Source organism: Cavia porcellus, unplaced genomic scaffold (genome assembly GCF_034190915.1).
Source record: "Cavia porcellus strain 051 isolate PalLab524CR breed Dunkin Hartley unplaced genomic scaffold, mCavPor4.1 scaffold_26, whole genome shotgun sequence".
Classification (NCBI taxonomy): domain Eukaryota; kingdom Metazoa; phylum Chordata; class Mammalia; order Rodentia; family Caviidae; genus Cavia; species Cavia porcellus.
Window position 1 is genome coordinate 12,766,913 of NW_026947509.1, and position 19,027 is coordinate 12,785,939.

General features: G+C 42.5%; 1 protein-coding gene and 1 non-coding gene across 2 annotated transcripts in view; both read right to left on the reverse strand.

The window, feature by feature from the left end:
- Positions 1–2,481, reverse strand: part of Ppp2r5a (protein phosphatase 2 regulatory subunit B'alpha) — a 53,872-nt gene extending 51,391 nt beyond the window's left edge. The window contains exon 1 of the mRNA XM_003474251.4: positions 2,016–2,481. Within this exon, the coding sequence (XP_003474299.2) occupies positions 2,016–2,199 (184 nt within the window). The 5' untranslated portion in view covers positions 2,200–2,481. The remainder of the gene's footprint in view (positions 1–2,015) is intronic.
- Positions 2,482–13,441: 10,960 nt separating this feature from the next.
- LOC111758201 (U8 small nucleolar RNA) lies at positions 13,442–13,577 on the reverse strand. Its single transcript, XR_002792423.1, has one exon. It is a non-coding gene; the product is annotated as a U8 small nucleolar RNA (small nucleolar RNA).
- Positions 13,578–19,027: the final 5,450 nt, after the last annotated feature.

Consider the following 19,027-nt stretch of genomic DNA (forward strand, 5'->3'; position numbering starts at 1 on the left):
CACACTCACACACACACACACACACACACACACACACAGAGCACTGTGGTATTAAGTACACTGTCAAGGACCAAATGAAGCAACTGAATTTAAAGAAAAAAAAAAAGCACTTTTCAAGCATTTTCGGGACTTGAAGTACAAGTAGTTTTTCCCATTAGTGGGTAATACAAGCAAGGGTGTCTTATATCCTTAATTAAATCTACATAAGTTATCCTGAATAAATTTATCTTGAATAATTTTTCTTATGAAGACTACTACATGTGCATATAAGTATCTAGAATCAACCTAAAGTTCCAATTTATTTTTTTTCTAGTGACCAGACACTGTAAATAAAAATTATGGCAGCTCCCACTTGTTGAACTAAACACTATATAAGTTAGATGACTACAAATTCTATACATATTATTGACAAGCTTTTAAAAATAAGATGTATTAAAGACACATCCGGTTAAAATGTTTGATATTGAATTATTTTCTGAAACAGAAGTGAATATTAATAGTACAATATTGAGAACCAGAATGTCTTACTAAAAATTGTAAAAAAAAATGCAAGCACCAAAAGGAAAAATAATTTGATGCTCAACAAAAAAACCAAAACCATCAAAGTAATTATGCTTTAAGTGTAAAATTTTATATCTATGAATATGTAGTTCAATATCCTTACAGATAAGATGATATTCTCTTATAGCTACAATATACCTAAAGAATTAAAGTCTTTAGCAATGCCCACCACCGTAATCTACCATAGACTATACCACATGAATTATAATACTTTTGGTATGCTAAAGAGCAATCAAATCATAAATGCAATAGCACGAACTAAATATATCTTAAAACCTCTTTTCAAAAACCAGTCTGATTCTGGCTATGAGATGTCCTTGATTTGGAAGCACCCCAGGAGGCAGTGTAATATAGGGTGTGAATGAGGTTCCAAAACTACTGTTCGTCAACCGTGATTTGATCTGGGGCTTTCTTTAGATTCCGTGCCAAACTGAGGTTGGATTCATAAACCTAAAGACAAATCAGAACCAGATTGGCCTTGAAAGGGATGTTGGATCTTTTTCAAATGGATTGAAAAGTCTGCTTGACATTCATCTATTTTTGCATGATCCTTCTATTTCCTGGCCTTGTCAAACAGATGATCTAGATTTTTATCAGATTTCTTTTATTGCAAGGACTCTAAATGTCTAGAGACATAATCATCTCGTTCCATAATGACTTCTACCTCATAAAAAGCAACAATGTTAAAATTATAAAGTTAAAACCCAGTGTTTCCTGCAGAATAAGCAAGAACACCAGGAAACAACTTACTGAAAAGCCTTTCAACCTAGTGGAAAAAGTAAGTGCGCCAAAGAGTGCCAAGTTCTTCTGCAAGGCATTAGGCACGGATAACAATTTGAATTACTGTGCAAACCCTACAAGTGAGGTAAATGCCCATCCCACTGCAAAACAACACTCTCTGATGGTTCACACGCCTCCAAAGTGACCCGTGTGTACATACAGAGTATTTTCGTGATCCTGTAAGTTTGATCTACGCTGGCCCAATTTTTTTTTTTTAATTTAATAAACACATCTACAGACCAGCTAACTCTTGCCTGTTGTTTGCATGTGGATTCTGGTCTGACTCTTTTAACAATCAGTGGGGATGGGGATGGGGAGTGGGTGCACAGAGTCTAATACAAAAAGTGAAGGATTAAGAGCGATCGAAAACAGGAGGTATGACTCGGGAAAGCGAGGGTCGGAGGACGACTGGCGACGTCCAAGCAAGAGAGCCAGGCCCGGGGGAAAGTGCAGAACTCTGCCTCGCGGGCCGGGCCGCAGGAGTCCCGAAAGGAAGGGCAGGTTAGGCAAGCGCGCAGGTGGGAAGGGGTGTTGGCCTCCGAGACGCTAAGAGTTAATGCGAACCAGGGAGCAGACCGAAACAAGACTTCGCAGGGAACCTGTTTGAGTCAGGGCTGGGGACAGGCGCGCGCCCCCTCCCCGGGCTAGGGCCCGACACCGCACCCAGTGATTACCTTTGAGCTGGGGCAGGGGCTGCAGCTCCGCCTGGCCTCCCTGGCTGCGGAACTGCGACGAACCCTGCGAGCGCTTCTGCCTCTGCGCCTTGCGCACCGATTTCCGGGTGAAGCCGTCCACTTTCTCCGAGGCCGAGATGGCGGCGCTCGCAGCCCCCGCCGGCGGCGGCGACGACGACGACATCTCCGCGGGCCGGGCGCGCGGCGGCGGCTCCGGCTGCTGCTTGCACCGCGCGGGCAGCGAGGCGGGAGGAGGAGGAGGCGGGGAGAGGCGCGCGGAGCCCCCGCCCGCTCCCCGCGCCCCGGGCGCCGCCGAGCCGGTCCTCGCCGCCCGACAGCGCCTCAGCGCCGCATCCCCGCGCTCGCCCGGGGCTCCGGGTCCCCGCCACGCGCCGAGCGTCCGGGGCCGACGACGGGAAGAGCAGGGGTAGAGGGGGGCAGAAGTTGTTGACTTCGGGTGCGCGGGGCGGGTAGCCGAGAGCCTGAAGTTGGGGCGGCCGCGGCGGGGGCCCCTCTCGTCCCGTCGGCCCCGCTCGCCCGCCGATCAGCGCCTCAGCGCCCGCTGGCAGCGCCGTGTGCCCGGCCCGGAGCCTCCTCCTGGCGCGCTGCCATCGCGGGTCAGCTCGGAGCTCCGCCGCGGTGCTCTCCGGTCCCTGTCAGCGCCAGCCCCACATGGTCCCGGACGGCGACCCCCGCCGGCACGGAACGCTGTGCGCGCACACACTCGCTCAGAGCAGCGCCGCGCGGTGCGAACGCCTCCCCCGCGCGCCCGCCGGCCGCCCACGGAGAGCCCCCGGCGAGCGACCGCTACAACTTGAGAAGGTGGTTGGTACGCGCGCGGGATGGGGGGGGGTGTGCGTGTGCGCGCGCGCTCCAGGGCGCGCGACCCGGGGAAAGGCCTGGCGGGGGGCGGGAGGAGTTTGACTGACAACTTCCGCGGGGTCCCGCCCGCCTCTCAAGGCTCCGGAGGGGGCAGGGGATGGAAAAGCATGCCAGCAGCCTCAGCCAATCACAGGGCTAAGCGGCTGAAGCCGTGTGAGGTGTGGCCTCTAGGGCAGTCCGGAGGCGCGAGGTGAAGGCTGAAGAAGGGGGCGTGGCTGTTTGATTGACGGACTTCAGCTACAACCAATCGCAAGTGAAGGCGGTGAGCGGGTGCCATCTGCGTCACAACCGTGTAATGAATTCTCCCGGGAAGAAAAGCTCGTCCAGCAGCAGGCACGTTTGCACGCCTGCGCGCAGCTGCGGTTATAGTTGCTCTCCTGTCAGCTTGTGAGAAGAGTGAAAAACTAGAGGGGGCAGTACAAAGAGCAAAATAAACCATCCTTCCCTTTTCCTCATCCCTGCTGGTCAATGAGGAACAGAAGCGACGGGTGGGGAGTTTAAGGGGTAGAGTGCAAAAGAGCGAGCACCGCATGTTACGTCACAGGGGGAGGGGCGGCGGGGCGGGCCCAGGAGCAGTGTGATTAACAGGCGAAGGAGTCTCGGGTTTAAGCAAGGAAGTGAGTTTACCCAATCAGACCGAGGTGCTGCTCTGCTGGGTGGGACTTGGAGCCTTGCTAGCTCTAAACCTCATGATTGATAGTTCAGGGACAAATTTTTAGTTTAGGCATTGCAACTCTCTGAGAGCAACTCTTGTAGGGTTTGAGCAGGTTAGCGGTTACTTGAAGAAGGTCTGCAAGTCCATGCCCTCCAAAAACAGATTTCTCATTTCTAGAGTAGTCGCGAACTAATTTTCACCCCTTCTTCAGCAGAAGGCCTGTAAGAACTCCAGCAACAGTACAAAGTACAAATTCGGTGATCGAGGATTTGTAGATTTTAGATCTAAAAAATTTAGATTTTTCTTGGGACTCTCTTCCTTGGAGGGGCCGTCTAGACATTAAACTTCTCAAGGACTACTATTCACCTTAAGTTTTGTGTCTGTGCTTCCCGTGTAATTGTACTTAAACCTTAAGTGCTCTGAGCAGTTTGCCTTTGCCCTGGTCCCAAGATTGTAGTCCTCTTCTACGAGGTCTATTCCTTCCGACATAATAAAAATAATGCTGTGTGTTTAAGTAAAGCGGCTGGATGCATGTGCTCAGAAGATTCCAGTGTTCTAGACTTACACATACTTAGTACTTAAAACACTTCTTATACAGCATGTATCATTCCCAATCTAGAAGGTTCAAACTTCAGCAGCCTGGTCAAACTGCAAGTCATGTTGAATTGATCTTCACAAAGGTTTAAAGCGGCCTTTCCTGACAGTTTGGGTAGCGGAGCCCCAAAGATGGTGCCAGACTTTCAAAGTCACTGCCAAATTGGCCTTTCCAAAGGTCGTTTGGAAGAACCACCTAGTTTGAAGAACCACCCAGAGCCTACAGAATACCATCCAAATCACGGCTTCAACCTGAGGCCTAATTGTCTTTCTCGGTATAAATCCTAAGTGTCTGCATAGTCCTCTCCCTCCCTCTCTCCTTTTTCTTTTTTCTTTTTTTTTTTCTTTCAACTCAGACGCAGCATTTTCACTCCTGATAACCCAAAGCTTCCTTGAACTTTGCCCTTGCTGTTCCAACATTTGAAATATCCTCTCCCTCCAGCTTGTTAAAATCTATTTTTTCTTCAAAATCTAACTCAATCTATCTGTAATGAAACTGATCATGATACTCTGGCCAGAAAGTGAGGTCTTCTGTCCATGGGCTCTTAGGCAATATCTCTTTCTCCCCTAAAAATTTGTGAAGACCAAGACATCATGAGCTCAGATATTTAGCACACCTGTACTGCCTGCTGAGCATAGGACAGATATCTCATATAGGAAATCTGATTCTCATCTTTGAATTGCAAAGTTTCTAGAGGTGTGGTTATTAGATCACCTGCATCAGAATCCTCCAGAGTGCTTATTAAAATGTAGAGTCGTGGGCTTTGCCCCTGCTATGTTGAATTTGAACATATGAGAAAAGCAGCAAAAAATCTATTTTTAAAATAGATTATTTTTAACCTAGGTTATTCATACACAGAAGTCTGAAAGCATAATTTCATAGTCATCTGAATATAATTAAAATATATGGCAAATGTCCAGAAGCTGAAAGTAGTACTATTTGTAATAACCATAATTTATATATAACAAGAAAAGGTAAGAAATAAACCAATACAATAAAACTAAAATTTATACTGCAATGTAATAAATAGTGGGCACTAGAAAACAGATAATGGAAAAAATAGCTATTGGAACTGGGTATGGTAGTCCACCTATAATCCCAGGACTCTGCAAGGCTGAGGCAGGAAGATAGCAAGTTTGAGTCCTGCCTAGCCAAATTAGGGAGAATCTGTCAAGTTAAAAAAAAAATGGGCTGGGGATGTAGCTAAGTGTGATTTCCAGTGACACACACACACACAAATAGATACTGGAAATAAACTTTTGGGAGGTATTAGAAAAACTATTGGGCTTTGTCTAAAATGGCCTTCTGGGGAAGCAGTATGAGCAAAATTTTAAATAAGGAGTGAATCAAAACCCAAAAAGAGAATGGCATTCCAAATTCAAATCACCAGATCTTTTAGAGAGGAAAGAATACTCCGATATTCAAAAAGTATGACTTTGAGTTATGTAGCAAGTATGACCCATCACATCACTCCACCTGCCAGCCTTACTCTCCACATTTCTACAGTGGGGGCTGGACAGACTTATTCACAAGGTTGACTTGGGCTTTAAACATAATAAATGAAGGACATAGTTGAGGAGTGAAAATTATGCAGATGACAATTTTATGCACATTTACTTGTCAAACACTTGTTTTCTACCCCCTACCTTAAATAACTAAGGTATCTGGATCTTAGACATCTGGTCTCAAGAACTGTCTAATAGAGAACTTCCTGATCAGTGCTTACCTATGTGTTTCCCGGAGGCAGAAAGGGTCACAAGTCCACTATGAGGATCTTTGTCATAGATGCAATTCAGAGGCAAGATGAAGCCACTGACAAAGTCCTTGACTGGCTCTCACAAGATTTCACCTCCTCATTCCATAAACACTTATATGCATACTTTGTGATTTTCTTTTTTATTCATGATGCTAAATTTATTGTAGGAAAATGGTTCACAAAGTCACAATATCCATAATACCAAAGTGATGATCTACTAATGTTTTATTGTTTTGCTGTGCTGGGAATCAAACCCAGTGCCTCCTCATGAAAGCACTATACTGAGCCACATCTCCAACACCCTTCATGGTTTTACAGAATGTGTCAGAGAGAATGTTCCACTCAGATCACTGTGAATTTCTCTAACATGTACCCAAGCAAAACACACTGTCGCCATTCTCTTTACTTAAGTGCTGGGATTCCCGTCTGGCACATTGACAGCCTGTAAACCTAGCTTCTCAGGAGGCTGAGGCAGGAAGATTGCAAATTCAAGGCCAGCCTGAGAAATTTGGCAAGATCTCATCTCACAATAAAAATAAAAAGGAGCTACTGATGTAACTCTGTGCACAAGCCCTGAGTAACACTCAATCCCTAGTAACACTCAAAAAAAGTGATGAATCCAAAACTGAGCTCCAATCAAACATCAAACCAAGGTGCTATCTGTAGAAGCAAATAACCAACTAGGGCTGGGGACATAGCTCAGTGGCATAAGCACCTGCCTGGCAAGTGCAAGGTCCTGAGTTTGGTTCCTAGTACACACAAAAAAAGTAGCATTTTTGAAATACACAAAAATAGCATTTCTCCCTTGTATCTGTTTTAAAATACTTGGTTTTTACTGCCACTTTACTATACCAGAATCTAAATTAAGGTAATATCCGATATATCATAATATTAATGCTACTGCCTCATTTTTATTTGAATATATTCATATTATTTAGAATTCAAAAGGAGTAACGAGGTAATAGGAAAGTCTTACTCCCACCCCTGTATCCTAACGTTTAGTCTCTACTCCCAACCTTGATGGCAACCAATTGTATCAGTGTCTTAATGATCCATATGAATAATCATTCAGGTTTAAAATTCACATTTTAAGAAGCTATGTGTTATGGTTTGTGTCTGGATGTCCCCCAAAGCCTCATGCAGTCATGGGGGCCGGCTTCTGGAATTTTGATTGATTCATGGTTCTGGGATTCTGAGTGTGAGTGCTACACCCACCTTGGAGTGGCTGTGGCCTACCTATAATATAAGGAACAGGGAGTCTTCTCTCTCTCTCCTTTTTGCTCTTGTTATTTTTGCTGTCTTCTGGCCTCCATGGACTGTTGCCCTCTGTCATGTGCCACCCTGCCTTGGAGCCGGAGACTAACCATAGATTGAAACCTCCACAAACTGAGCTAAGTAAACCTTTCCTTCCTTAATTTTGAGCATTGAATATTTTATCTCAGCAACAAGAGAAAAGTAACTAGGACAGGGCAAGACTTAAAGCAGGGGTGGGACTTTATCTTCAAGGCAATGGGGCCACAAGGAAGCGCTTTCAGCCCAAGAGTGGTGTGATCCAATTTGCATTCTAGGACACTTGCACTATTGCCTTGTGGAGGATGAGGTGATTGCAGAAGCTGAGGCCAGAGGCTGGGGACCAGCAGGCCAGGTGAGGCATAGTGAGCACTGGCAGAAGGAATCTTTGGAAGGGTGTACAGAGATCAAACTGAGCTAGGACAGACGGGTAAAAGACTTGGCGAGTCACTGGCTGTGCATAGGTGGCAGGGACAGAGAAGAGGAAAGGATGACTCTGTGGTATCTGCGTTAAGTGATTAGTGGACAGCACTGCCATTCAGAGAAGGGAAGAAGAGGTGGACACTTTACAGTTGAGAGACGCACAGAAAGCAATTGGATTGTGCAGTTGGGCAGGAAAGAGATCAGAGGGAGGGTAGTGATTTGGTAGTCATCAGGACACCGAGAATAAATGGAGCTCCAAGAAAACTATTGCTCTCTTGGCCAAGTGTGTAGGAGGAGGAGGGAAGACTGAGAGACTCCGCCCTCCAGGTGCTCATGTTTGTGGAAGCAGCAGAGAATGAAGGTGGTACGAGATCATAGATAGGGTTGTACCTGGTCCTGAGGAGAGAGGGGAGATGCTGATGAATGTTTGAATGAAAGATGTTATGCTCAAAGTCTTTTATGCTCAAAGTCTTGGTTTAAGAACATTGGGTGGGAGAAATGGAAACCAAAGGGGCTGGTTGGAGATGATTCCATGGTGCGGGTGTCCAGGGTGTGGAATGAGTAGCTAGCTGTGTGTTCAGCAGGTCCCATAGAGCTTTCTTTTGTTTTGTTTTTCGTACTGAGGATTGAGCCCAGAGTTTTCATGCTGAGCTACACCCCTAGCCCTTTTTGTTTTTTCATTTTGAGACAGTCTGTCATTAAGTCCCTAAGTCACTCAGGTAGGGCTCAAACTTGTGATCTTACCTGTGTCAGCGTCCCAGAGTGCCAGGATGACAAGCACAGACCACCACGCCCAGCCTCTCACGGAGATTTGCCCCACCTCCATCCCTAAATCCCTCAGGAAAATAAGAATCTTGAGGTGGAAAAAGCAGAATGAGTACTTTGGGGAAAAATTTTTTCCTAACCCTGAAAGATCGATCCCCCATTCCTTGGTGAGGAGGGGCTTAAGCTAAGTCCGGCCTTGGAAATAGATGTGAGGAGATGTTACACCAGAAGCACTAGGGAGTTTTGATTAAAGATAGGGTTGGAGGAGGCAAGTGAGAAGAATTAGAAACGCAAGAAGAATTAGAAACGATACCAAGGTTTTGAAGATCAAATGAATTGGAAGCCTTGAACAAAAAAGCCCGAATGTGGAGACAGGTTTCTTTTGCAGGAGGTAGAGGAGAGGGATATCAGAGGAAAGGGGAAAAGCGAGCAAAGCTGAAGCCAAGGTTATACATGTTGAGTTCACAGACTTTTTAAGGTCGGGAAAGCTGGAGAACAGAATCTTTATTTTGACAAAGAAGTGATGACATGTATATTAATTTGGGGAGAGAAGAAGACTAGACTCGGCTGACAGCATGGAGTAGGCCAGAGCAGAGAAGGAAATTATACAAACAATACGAGCTTCGTGTTCCTCTTTAAGGAAAAAAAAATCAAGTTACAAATAGATGTGTGCAAATGTGTGGACACTGAGTCTGAGGGTTTTATCACGCCTAGCGGTCAGTAAGGCTGCACAAGAGAAAACCCCGAGCCCAGAGCACCTCTTATCTACCCACTGCTGTGGCAGTGGCCAGAGCCAAGGAACAAGGCAACCAGCCCTCATTATACACAAACAAGGCTGAGTGACCTCTCTGGATATGCCACAGGCTTACACATGAACACCTCCATTCACACACACACCCTGTTCACTCACCTTCCTTGTATTCCTAATTCCTAACCACCATTCAAACATTCTTTTCATGATCCTCTTACAGAGGAAGCAAACTCTAGCTTTCCCAGACTCTTGATTAGCTCAGGTCTCATGCTGAGCTCAGTAACTGCATCCCCTCCCACACTGAGTTACAGTCAGGGTCTTTCTGGCTGACTTGGGGCGAGGGTATGGAGTGAAAGCAGACAATGACCTCGCTCTGTGTAAGATGTAGTTCAATTCCTTGCATGTTGGACTCTGTATTTCAACAAGAACTATGTGAATGTTGGTTTTGTTAAAGAGAGAGAGGGCTACAGCAGTTCAGTGATCTCACAGGTGTTAGGAAGAAGTTAACGAATGGTGAGAAGGAAATGGTTTATGTGCTCTTGGAGTTTATAGTTTCATGGGTGGAAAAACCAAACACACAGAGACTCATGGGATAATTCAAGAAGGTATGCACCGAGACAAAGGTAGGTCAAAGAAGAAAAATAATATTCTGATTTAGGAATAGAGAACAAGTCACAGGGAAGAGCTGAAAATTTAAATTTGGCTTCAAAGAGTGCATAAACTCTCAGTGGGTAGATATGTTGAGGGAGGACAATAGAAGCAGAACAAGGTCACTGAGACAGGAATGCACGTGGCCATTTGAAGAACAGTAAATAGTTTAGTTTGGCTGGGGTTTAGGGGAGCAGTAGGAGATAAAGTTAGGAGCATAAGTTGGGGGGCTATGAAGAAGGACTTTGAATGCCAAGGTGAAGACTTTGGGTGCTGGGGAGCTATGGAAGGCTTGGAAGGGGGTGGCCTGGATCAGACCTGGCCCTAAGAGGTTTAATCCTGCAGTGTTAACTGGGAGGGATGACAGGCAGAGAAAAACTTTAGCCATGTGGGTTTCAACATTTCTATGTCTCTCCAGGTGAGAGTGCTCATTAAAATTCGGAATGAGGGTCTGGTATTCAGGAAGAAAGTACAGTTAAGATCTCTGTGGCCTTAGTTTCTTCATCAGTGAAACAGGAACTTGAATGCTTACTTTGAGGATCATGTGGGGGACCAGAGAGAACGCTTTACAAACACACAGAACCCGACTCCTACTAGGCACAAGGCAGTTAATTGAGAGTAGCAGCATGCAAGGTGGTGGATTATTATAGTCCTTCTTTGTAGCTCTTTTGTTCTTGCCGGGATTTAGCCATGAGTTCAGGAAACCAAACCAAATTGCAAAGTTTTACTGTAGCCAGAATCACCCTTCCCCTGAGGCGACCGGGTGCTATATATACTACAATATACAAGGCTGTATATTGAGACAAGTGGTCATAGGGACTACTTTTCCCCCTAAGGTAACCTCTCTCCTGGGAGAGTCTGTAATCCTGGTAATTACAGCTCTTTTGAATGTCTCTTTGTTTTGTTTTCTGTGTCCAGACACAGCAGCTCAGAAAAGCAACTACCTTAGATGGATAAATGAAAGGAGCTAAATATACGTAAAAATACTGCTTATTACTTAAGGTTATACGGAGACTATAAATATGTGTACAGATACATACATGTAAAACTTTATATGTCTGTGTCCCCAAACAACACATACACACACACACACACACACACACACACACAGAATGGGAATTAATTAAAAACATCAAACTCAGAAAACTGGTTACTTCCTAGGAGGAAGATGGGAAGACAAATACAAATGGAAGAGATGCCTTGAGAGTTCCAACTATATCTGTAATGTATATGTTTTAAGCTGCATATAGGATGGGTAGATATTTATTATGTTATCATTTACACATTTGTATGTAGGAAATAAATCATATAGTTCTACACCTATGTATTTTTACATTTTAAAATGCAGAGAGTAAGGTCTCTATTTCAGAAACGGTGAGCTTGAGGAGCTATTTGGGCTCTTGCCCAAAGGGAAACCAGCTATGGAGAGAATCCTTTGCTGCCTGCATTTGATTCAGCCAGCAGACAGACTGCCAACCCTCAAGTACTAAATAGGGATTCCCAAAAAGAGCTGGGTAGAGGAAGAGAAACAGTCTTGAGCACCTCCCTAGAGGATACCTACTACAAAAAAAGTGACAGTGAAGTAACACCAGCAGCAGAAAAAGCTAGAGGAACAGATGGGTTGCTAAAAATGAAAACAAAGGAAATGCAATTTCTTAGGTTCCTGGGGAGAATGAAAGCATGAGCGAGGAAGTAATCGCCTGTGAGGGACAGCAGGGAAGAAAGTAGAAAGAGAAGACAGTTTGACTTGTCCAGAAAAATATTTGTACTGATCGTAGCGAGAATAAATTTGGCAGGACCAAAAAAAAAGCAATTTCTGTGAAAAAACTTCTACTTCCAGACATGAACTTTGCCTGGAATTGAACTTGCCCTTTCACCACTAAATAGCTAGAAAATTGAGCAAAATGTGTGAAATAGTTGCTTTCTTGAGACAACACACGCTGCAGGATTGGGATCCTCAAAGAAGAGAAAATAAATGAAATGAACTCTACAGTACTCCCGGCTCTCTGCCCAGAGGCCACTTCTGGGCCAGAAGGAAGGAAATCCAAGTAGACAAAGATGTTTTGCTGAGATATGGGGAAAAGTATCAGAGTTTGGGGAGACTGAGGTAGCTGGAATTTGTAAAGCATGCAGAAAAAAAGACTCAAAGTCTTTTTTTTAAATATGAAAATTTATTACTAATGTCTTTTCATCATCAAAATTTATGATCTCCATCTTTGCTTCTTGCCTTTGTAAAGAGCCAAAAGAGATACACTGGCTACTTTAAGGAGCTGGGAATTTAGCTCAGCAGCACAAGTGCCTGCCTGGCGTGCATGAAGCTGTGAGTTAAATCCTCAGTACTCGCAAACAAAAACAAAAACAAAACAAAGCCTTAAAATGATCTCCAGAAATGGCCCCCAAAGCATCACCTTTGTGACCAAATCTAGCAACCAGAGCTTCATCATTTTCCTCCATAAAGTTCAAGTACCCATTATTAGAAACAAAAACTGATTTTTATGTTATTCTCGATCATTTGGATCCTAACACATTTCCTGACGCTGGAGTCATCCAAGCAAAAGTTATTAGAAATCTAAAGAAGGAAGAAAATGTGGTTTATAAACAAAACAAACACAGTCAATATAAACAGAGCAGAAATATTACGGAGTATGTTATTGAGTGACAAGGTCATAACCATACTATTATAAATTGCTAAAGAGTGTAACAAAAGCCGTAAGAGTAGAAGAATCTAATAGAAATTCTAAAAAAAAAAGAACCAAATGGAACTTTGGGGACTGAAAAGTACAATATCTGAAATGAAACATTTACTAAATGGACAATGAAGAAGAGACCAGTGCACTCAAAAATACAGTAGCAGAAACTATCCAGGGGCTGGGGATTTAGCTCTCAGTAGTGTGAGCACCTGCCTGGCAAGTGCAAGGTTGTGAGTTGGATCCCCGGTACAAAAAAAGAAAGAAAGAAAAGAAACTACCCAGACTACAGAAAGGAATACTAAACATAAAAAATTAATAGGCACATGGTGACCCATGGGAATATGACAGATTAACACAATTTGATTGGAATCCTAAAGGCCAGCAGATAAAGAAATAATAACAGAATATTTTCCAAACTTGATGAAAACTATAATCACCTAAATTGAAGAAACTCAACCAACCCTAAATAGGGTAAAAATCAATTGAGACAGAAAGTGCATTCCAGAGGCCAGGGGCATGACTCCGTGGTTGGATGCTTGCCTAGAGAGGATTTGATCCTAGCTTTTCCAAGACCCTGGGTTGCATCCCCAGCATCACACACACAAAAAGTGCATTCAGAATTTTCTCGTAATACAGAGATTTTATGAATGGCACTAGTTCAGTAAGGAAAGGGAATGTTTTGCAAAATATAGGGAAGGATACAAATTGGGGTATGGAAAAGTAGAAATTTAGGAGGCCCAAACACGAAAAATAATAGAGAATAAGAAGAGACCCATCTGGAGGAACCAAATACTGGAATGTGCAGACAAATTGCGGAGTAAGAAAAGAAACTCAAGGGAATAAAGGAGCCTGGAGTGGACCTTTACATTTGCTAGGAAAGTAGATTAGTTATCCCAGGAATGTCTTTGTTGTAAAAGCAATCTCTCCAAGTATAATCTCCTTTTTAACTCTTTTCTTTTCTTTACCCAGGAAGAAGATAGGAGCCATCAGGGTATTGCAATTCTTGATTACATGGAGATTTTAATTACATATTATGGGAACTCCAGTGATCACGTTCTGGTCTGCCTTCCAGAAGAAGGAACAGGTAAGAATTACTGCATCTGACCCTGTGAGTGTTCTCTTGTTCCACTTCCACTGTGCCGTAAACAATGTTGGTGCCACACTCTCAGACATCCCCACCTCCCAAACTGCAAGAAATACATTTCTTTATAGATTTTCTAGTCCATAATATTATGTTATAGCAACAGCAAACAGACTAAGACAAACGGCAAGTGCAATTTTTAAAAATCCTAGACATAAAATGGATAACTACAGGAGATATTTTCAGCAAATACATCATGAATTTGATAAGAAGTTTCTTTTCAGTAGTTAATAGACTCAATATTAGTTGCCTGAGATGAGAATTAGCTACCCAACAAATATTATTTTTTAAAAACTTGAGCAGGATCTGAGCTTGTAATGTTGGCAAGCTATGCATAAGAAAACTTGGATTCTTATATTTTAAAAAAAGCAACCATTTTTAAATGGAGAAGAAGTAAAAAATTACTATTTTAGCTGTGGAATTTTGTTGGAAAAGTATAAGAAAAAATTCGAAAGATATTTTACAAATAGTGAAAGCTTGGCACAGCCATTATGGAAAACAGTTTGGAGGTTCCTCAAAAAATTAAAAGTAGAACTACCATATGGTCCAGCAGTCTCACTTCTGGGTATATATTCATGGGAAGTGAAACACTGTCTCGAAGAGCTATCTGGACACCATTCATTACAGCGTTATTCATAATAGACAAGATATAGAAAGAGCCTAAAACGCTTGATGGATGAATGGGGAAAGAAAATGTGATTATATATCGTATCAAAAATATATGCTTCAGCCTGAAAAAAGAAAGAAATCCTGCCATTTGCTAAGTTGGAGGACATTATGCTGAGTGAAATAAGCTAGGCACACAAAGACAAATACTGCATGATCTCATATCTGGAATCTAAAAAAGTTAAACGCAGAGAACAGGAAAGAAGTGTGGTTCCTGAGGATTAGGAGGTAAGAGAAATTAGAGATACTGGTGGAAAGACATAGGCTTTCATTTATCAGATGATTAAATTCTGGAGAGCTGATGTACCACGTGATGACTATAGTTAATAATATATCGTAGACGTGAAATTTGCTAATAGACTAGATCTTCCGTATTCTCACCACACACACACACACACACACATACACACACACGCACACATGGCAAAGGCAGGGGAGTGAGAGGATGACTATTTTACTTATTTGGTAATCATTGTATTTCACAATGTGTATCAAATCATCACGATGCACATCTTGAATATATGTGATTTGTGTTTGTCAATCTGACCTCCATAAAGCTGAATGCTCTTCCTGTAAGCACCTGAACGATTGTCCACGGATTGCAAAATCACCATCGATATCAAAGTTCAATTGATTTAAGGTTGAAAACTCGTAAGGACTTTCCTCAGCTTAGTTACTGAGATACTGCTCATTTAATACCTGGAATGTGTTTTATTGGGGAAGACTTTTTTTTCAAATTAATTTTCTCAAAAAGCATAATTTTGCAGCCTATAAATTGAACTCATCCGTGTAGGCACTTTTAAAAAATCAGTCAAAATCTTAAGCCAAACATGAAAAATGTAACTTCCATCATAAGGAAGAATGCTGTAAGTATGTTAAAAATCTGGATTTATTAAAACACACACACACACACACACACACACACACACACACACACACAGGGCCTGGGGATATAGCTCAGCAGCGTAAGTGCCTTCCTGGCAAGTGCTAGGTCATGAGTTCGATCTCTGGTACCAAAAAAAAAAAAAAAAAAAAAAAAAAAAAAAAAAAATCTGTATTTATTGTAATTTTGGAGCAAACTCCCCCACAAAACTGATCTTTTGTCTATTGCTTTGATCCTCTTAAGTGACTCATACTGAAGATATCTGTATTCAGATGTTTTAACAGTGCTATAGCTATGGTCATTAATTTTTTTTTTGGTACTGAGGATCGAACTCAGGACCTCGTGCTTGCCAGGCGGGTGCCATGTGGCTGAGCGACATCCCTGGCCCTAAAATTGTTTTCTAGACATGCAAATGCTATGAATCATCCCCTTGTGGAATTGTTAAAGGAAACAGAAGAAAGTTAATATGATGATCTTGTGCTCTTTGCCAAGGTTCACTGGTTAAATAGAGGAATTTTGACAAAGATTTATTATCCTGTTACTTCTTAAGATTTTCTTCAAACAAAGGAGTATTTGCCAAATATTCAATAACCAAAGACAGCAGTGTGATTTGTGTTTTCTCACTACTTTCGCACTGCATATGAATGAGCTAAATTTGAAGTTCTAAGAGAAGGAAAAGCCTTTGGGTGACTTAGCTGATAGGTACAAGAATTTTTGTTGAAATTGAAATTTTTAATACTATCCATTGCTATCAGATTTACACATTTTTTTCTTTTTTTGATTCCAGGAATTGAACTCAGGGCTTCACACTTGCTAGGCAGGCACTGCACTGCTGAGCTATATCCCCAGTCTCAATTTCAAACATTTGATTAGCACAAATTAATTGGCAGGTTTTCACTGTAGTCAAGACCATTATGCAAATTAGTTGCAAAGACAAAAATGTAGGAAGGACACATTAGTCATACGGTATTGATGAATTTATTGTTGCTTTCCAGCTTACGCAACACGTTCTTGAATTCAGTGTTAGTAATACTGACTTGGTCCAAAATTTAGCGAATTACTTAAACATAATTTTTAAAATGATAGCATTTAGCTTCAAAGTTAAGCCAATTCTAAAATAATTGGATCTGACAGTATGGATGCAAATATTAAGACAAGAAAATTATTTTTGGTACTTGACTCAGTTATTGGAAGACTGTTAAGTACATTTGGAGTAAACTGGGTATGTGAATCTACTTTTTCAACTATAAGTTATGCGAAATATAAATATAGATCAAGGTTTGTGATGCAAACTTAGTATTTGAATTAAAATATGCTTTCAATTTAAAAATATACATTAATTTAGAAGAGAATATTTTACATAAAAAGAATGTAAATTAAGTTTGTAATTAATAGTTTTTGTATTGACTATATGTTGAAATGATAATATTTTGGGGTTTTTGGCTAAATAAAATGTATTATTGAAGGTGAATTTTACCTTTTAATGTGGATAGATAACAGAACATTTAAATTAGGTGTGTACTCACACTATATTTCTGTTGGCAGTTTTGTTTCAGAGCTTCAGAGACTGTGGTCTGAGAGTAGACAACTTGAATCAAAGGTCTAGTACAGTGAAAATGAAATTACAGCACACGTGTACCAGCGGGCTGTTTGTTATCATCAAAAGCTCTAAAAGCTTCGCCATCACTGGTCTGGTCTATGACATTCCTTAGTTGTATATACTAGACAAGTTTAAAAACATATCCATTTTTTCCCATAGAAAATGGGGCTAAGAATAATTCTTACAGAATTTTTAACTGGGGGTGTGTGTGTGGTACCCATCTTGATAACCCCAGCACTCTGGGAGGCTGAGGCAAGAGTCCAGCTAGTCTGAGCTCAGCCTGGGTAATTTAGTGACTTAGTGAGATCTTGTTTCAAACTAAGAGATGAAAAAAGACTGGGGATGTAACACAGTGCAAAGGCCTTGAGTTCAATCCCCATTACTGGAAGAAGGGAGGAAGGAAAGAAAGAGAGAACAAAATGAGAAGAGGAAGAAAGAGGGAAGGAAGGAAGGAAAAAGAAAGAAAAGAAGAAAAAGCAAGAATGACAAAAATAAAGAACGCTTAGTTTGGATGCATAGTAATTACTGTACATAATTGCTATTATTATTATTATTTGTTATTATTATTTAATCTCGAGAGATTCTTTAACCATTAATTAACTCAGGTGTAAAATTATAACATCTACCTTGCAATATCACTCCTTGAATTAAATGAGATACTCTACCTCTGGAAGCTTGGGGAATCTGGCATATGGTCACTGCCCTTTGGACATCTCTATAGTCCTGCTCAGCTCACCACTCTTCAATAGTGTGTGGGAAAGAAATGGTCAACCACGAGGTGCTTTGGTAACTAAATGTTTGTTACCATTCTGCATGGTGCAGTTCCTCTCGTGGGTACATGTTGGCTGAACTCAGCTTGCTTGGGGTCTCTCTAGCTCCCCTCCTACTATTTGTCTATGAGCCTGCTCCGTGCACTCCAGCCAGGGCATCTCTCTCTCCACTAAGCAGCTGAGACATTTCCTGCCCCTTGCAGGTACAAGGCATTTAGTCCTATGCTTCCTTGTATGGTTGTTTATAGAATTTTTGTGTCCATCTCTCTGTTCAGATTAGGGTTTTAAAATTTGTAAACTCCCCAATGACACATGATAATTGCTCAAAAAAAAATTTAGCCAGCCATGGGAACATTTGGAAAAACGAAGGGGGAAGAGAGGACTTTGACCTGTGAGATCCTGGTATTCTCTACAAAGAACAAAAAGCATCACAGAAGAGAGGAAATTCTATGTAAAAGCTTGAGCTGCTCATGAAGGGGCTGATAGGGACACTGAGACAGGCAAAGGTGATGGGTAAGGACAGAGTCAGAGAGCCAAGTGGACACCTGCCTGCAGGACTGTCCTGGAACTCAGAGCAGAGCTCCTCCTTGGCCGCTCCTTCCGACAGCTATTTTTGGCCACACTCAGTTTTAGAATCTGCCATGAGACCTCAGCCAGTTCTCTGCTGATCTCAGACTGTTTATTCCCAGGGCTTCCTTCCTCCTTCCTGGAGCCTTCCCCATACCTAGGTATGTAGAGTGCTGGGCAGTGCTTCTTCCTACAGGAAGTCGGGGTGCTCTACCTGAAGACACCTTACCATCTGGTCAATGCCATCCCTAAGCACACTGCCTACCCCGTAACCACTAACTGATTGAATGTCACAAGATTCATTCTCATTTGGAGGGAAAACCACATCCAACACGGAGAGAAATCAGCTACTGCCCAACCATGAGGTTGAGTCTCATGCACAAGATTCAACTTTGTGTTGTATTTTTATGGCTCCCACGTTTTGGTGAATTGGCAAGAAGAAAAGGAGACAGCCTGGAAAGGTGTGATTCAGCCACAGTGTGAGTTTGGGCCAGGAATCAACTCACTTGGGGTTGCAAATTACGAAGGTACCTTCCCACCTCAAGATTCTGTTATTCTGAAGTTAACCTCTTGTCGCTGGGCACAGTGCACCCACAGTGATCCTGGGGGAAAGGATCACTAACTGGATTCGGGGAAGTAGGACACAGCAAGCTGGCCAGCCTGGCCCCTAGGCTCAAGGGCAAGGGTCTGGCAGAGCAGCACTGGCGGGGACAGACCCACCTGGTTCCCCACTCGCTCAGACTTTCTCTCCATCTCACCAAGTAGTCGGACCCCGTCTGTCTCTTCTAACTTCATTTCAGTTCCCAAGCCAATATCTGTTTGCATCACTAGACTCTCCGTAAGCGTTCTGAGATGCTGACTTTTCATGAACTTGGGCAGTGTTACTTCCTGTTTGGAAAGAGAAAAATCTCCTTTTGACGTTGTCCCCTA